General features: G+C 58.8%; 1 protein-coding gene across 1 annotated transcript; it reads left to right on the top strand.

Annotated features, from left to right (window-relative positions):
* Positions 1 to 5: 5 nt before the first annotated feature.
* LOC104544183 (caspase-3-like) lies at positions 6 to 2,534 on the top strand (the record flags this gene model as incomplete). Its single annotated transcript, XM_010188981.1, has 3 exons — positions 6 to 134; positions 1,610 to 1,745; positions 2,287 to 2,534. Coding segments are annotated over 3 exons (513 nt in total), but the record flags the coding sequence as incomplete, so codon positions are not given.
* Between the last annotated feature and the right edge of the window lie 213 nt (positions 2,535 to 2,747).

Genomic DNA, 2,747 nt, shown 5'->3' on the forward strand with positions numbered 1-2,747 from the left:
TCTCCAGCCACGGGGACGAGGGGGTCGTGTTCGGCTGCGACTCGGAGCCGCTTAAACTGACCTGGATTTTCCAGGTTTTGTCCTCGGGGGAGTGCCCGGTGCTCAGCAAAATACCCAAAATCTTCTTTATCCAGGTAATGCGGCTGCTGGGTGATAACTTGAGCCCTTTCTGGCTGAGTTTGTGCAGAGTTAGACCCGCAGAGGCACGAGGCTGAAGACTGGGGTGGGTCTAAGTCTGTAGGTTTTGGTGTGAGCTCAATCCTTCCATCACCTCCCACCACAATCCCTCTCTTTTCACTGATTTCAAGGGTTCTTTGCTGTCCCAGCCTCACCCATCCCCGTGTCCCTTCTCCGGGCTCTTCCCAGTATCTCCAGACTGGGGTGTTTCTCCCGGTGCTTCACACCCTTGGGATTCCCTGGGCTGAAACCCAAATGTTTGCCGCAATCCGTGGTATTGCTGGGATCAAATATTCCCCCCAGGCAGCACTGGGATATGGAGGAACCAGTAAATACCACCCTCAGACCCCATCACCGGGACATTCGGGCACAGCAAACCCCTGGGGCAGGACTGGGAGAAGCTTGGTTGGGAACTGGTGAACAAACAGGGAATAAAATAAAGCTCCCGTCAGGGAAACAGGGAAGTTGTGAACAGGCCCTGGCAGGGATAAAGCCCTGAGGCTGCTCTGCCACAGGGAATTATGGCACTGAATAAATAGCCCAGGATGGGTGCCAAACACGCAGCCACCTTCCCCGCTGTGAGCAGCACAAATCGCCTGTGGCATTCGCTTCCTCCTGCCCAAAGGGCTTGGCTGCTGCTCAGGGAGCAGGGACGGCCCCGGAGCAGCCAAAAAACCCGGAGCAACGCTCGTGCTGGTCAATGCTGGCCTCATAGGGCAAACAGCGCAGGGCTGGGGCTCCTCAGAGCTGGGGCTGCTGCCCCTCGGCATCACCACGGCTCTCGGTGACCCTCAAAGCCTGGGCTCCTTCCCCTTGGCATCGCCACGGCTCCTGGTGGCCACTGGCCAGGGCATCATGGCCACATCTCGAGTAAGGAGTTACCCTGGATTTTGGGAGGAGGTTGCATGGGAGAGGGGATGCTCCCTGCTATGATGGGAGATGCCACCGCTGCCATCTGCTCTGGTCCCAGCAGAGGTGGCACTGGGTAGGGGTGAAACGCGGCCCCAGCAGCACCAGTTCCTCTCCAGCGCCTTCCCAGCCTGCCCCTGCAAAACAACCCAAGCAAACCTTCAGGTAGAGTGGAGGAACCAAAGGGAACCTCTGCCAGCGCTTTCCTGATACTTCTGGGAAAGCCCAGGGTTTCTGGGTTCACACGTGCAGCCGGTAAATGCACAGAGGAGCAGAACCAGGCTGGCAAGAAATGCTCAGGGGAGAGAGGAGGGAGCCATGGCTCGGGGAGAGGAGAGGCTTGGGTATGCAATGGGTGAGGATGGAGGCGGGAGAGGAACCATGTGGGGCTGTGGGATTTGGGGAATTGGCTTTGGGAGGGGGTGCAGGTCCACAGGGAGCCCGAAGGAGCTTTGGGCTTGAGCTGGAGATGGCAAAAGGCCGGGAGCAGAGTGGGGGAGGCCATGACAGCCGCTCTCCACAGGCCTGCAGGGGTGCACAGCTCGACCCGGGGGTGCTGGTGGAGTGCGACAGCGCAGGGACACAGTGTGAGCCGGACGGCTTCACCGAATTCCTGTCCATGCCTCCCCAAACCGTGGTGATGTTCGCCTGCAGCCCGGGTAAGGGACAGCCCCTGACACCAGCACCCACCAAAACCATCTCCTCTGGGCAAGGCAGCCATCGCATGGCCATGGTGGAGCCAACGCCGCGCTCCTTCACAGAAAAATTGAGGTTGGAAGAGATCTCCAAGATCATCCAGTCCAACCTCAACCCAACCCCACCATGCCCACTAAACCATGGCCCCAAGTGCCACATCCACACGCTTCTTGAACCCCTCCAGGGATGGGGACTCCACCACCTCCTTGGGCAGCCCCTTCCAGTGCTTGACCACTCTTGCAGTCAAGAAATTTTTCCCAATATCCAACCTAACCCTCCCCTGGTGCAACTTGAGGCCATTTCCCCTTGTCCTATCACTGGTTACATGGGAGAAGAGACAACACCCACCTCTCTACCCCCTTCTTTCAGGAGCTGTAAAGAGCGATAAGGTCTCCCCTCAGTCTCCTCAGGAGCCCACAGGGTGAGACCTTCACTGAGCACCTCCCAGCAGGAACACATCAGACTTTGGGTTACCAGAAATGCTGCGTGCTCCCTTTCCCCCAGGTTACGTGGCCTTCCTCAGGCCCAGCGGGTCCATGTTCCTGCAGGCCGTGCTGCAGGCCCTGCGGGGCGAGCAGCGTCACCTGTCCCTGCACCGCCTCCTGACCCGCGTCACCGGGGAGGTGGCCTTCAACTGCCAGGCCAGGGGCACCTACGAGGGGTGCAAGGAGATGCCCTGCTTCGTCACCAACCTCCTGCAGGACGTCTTCCCCTTCTCCGCACCCATCAATGAGGATGAGGACGGTGTTTGAGAGCTGAAAAAGCTCAAGGGGTCTTGGCCACAAGGAGGTCCCTGCCATGTACAGAGAAAAAAAAGGACAAAAAGCAACAGAAAACTGCTCTGGAAAGGCGAACAGTGTGAGCCGGGATGTGCTGGAGCTGCCCAGGGCGGTTTTCACACAGCAAAGCTTTCCCCGTGGTGCCATGGGACGTCTGATTTAAGCACCCGATGGTGCGGCAGCACC

The sequence above is a fragment of the Mesitornis unicolor genome, unplaced genomic scaffold (assembly GCF_000695765.1).
Source record: "Mesitornis unicolor isolate BGI_N332 unplaced genomic scaffold, ASM69576v1 scaffold47677, whole genome shotgun sequence".
Lineage (NCBI taxonomy): Eukaryota > Metazoa > Chordata > Aves > Mesitornithiformes > Mesitornithidae > Mesitornis > Mesitornis unicolor.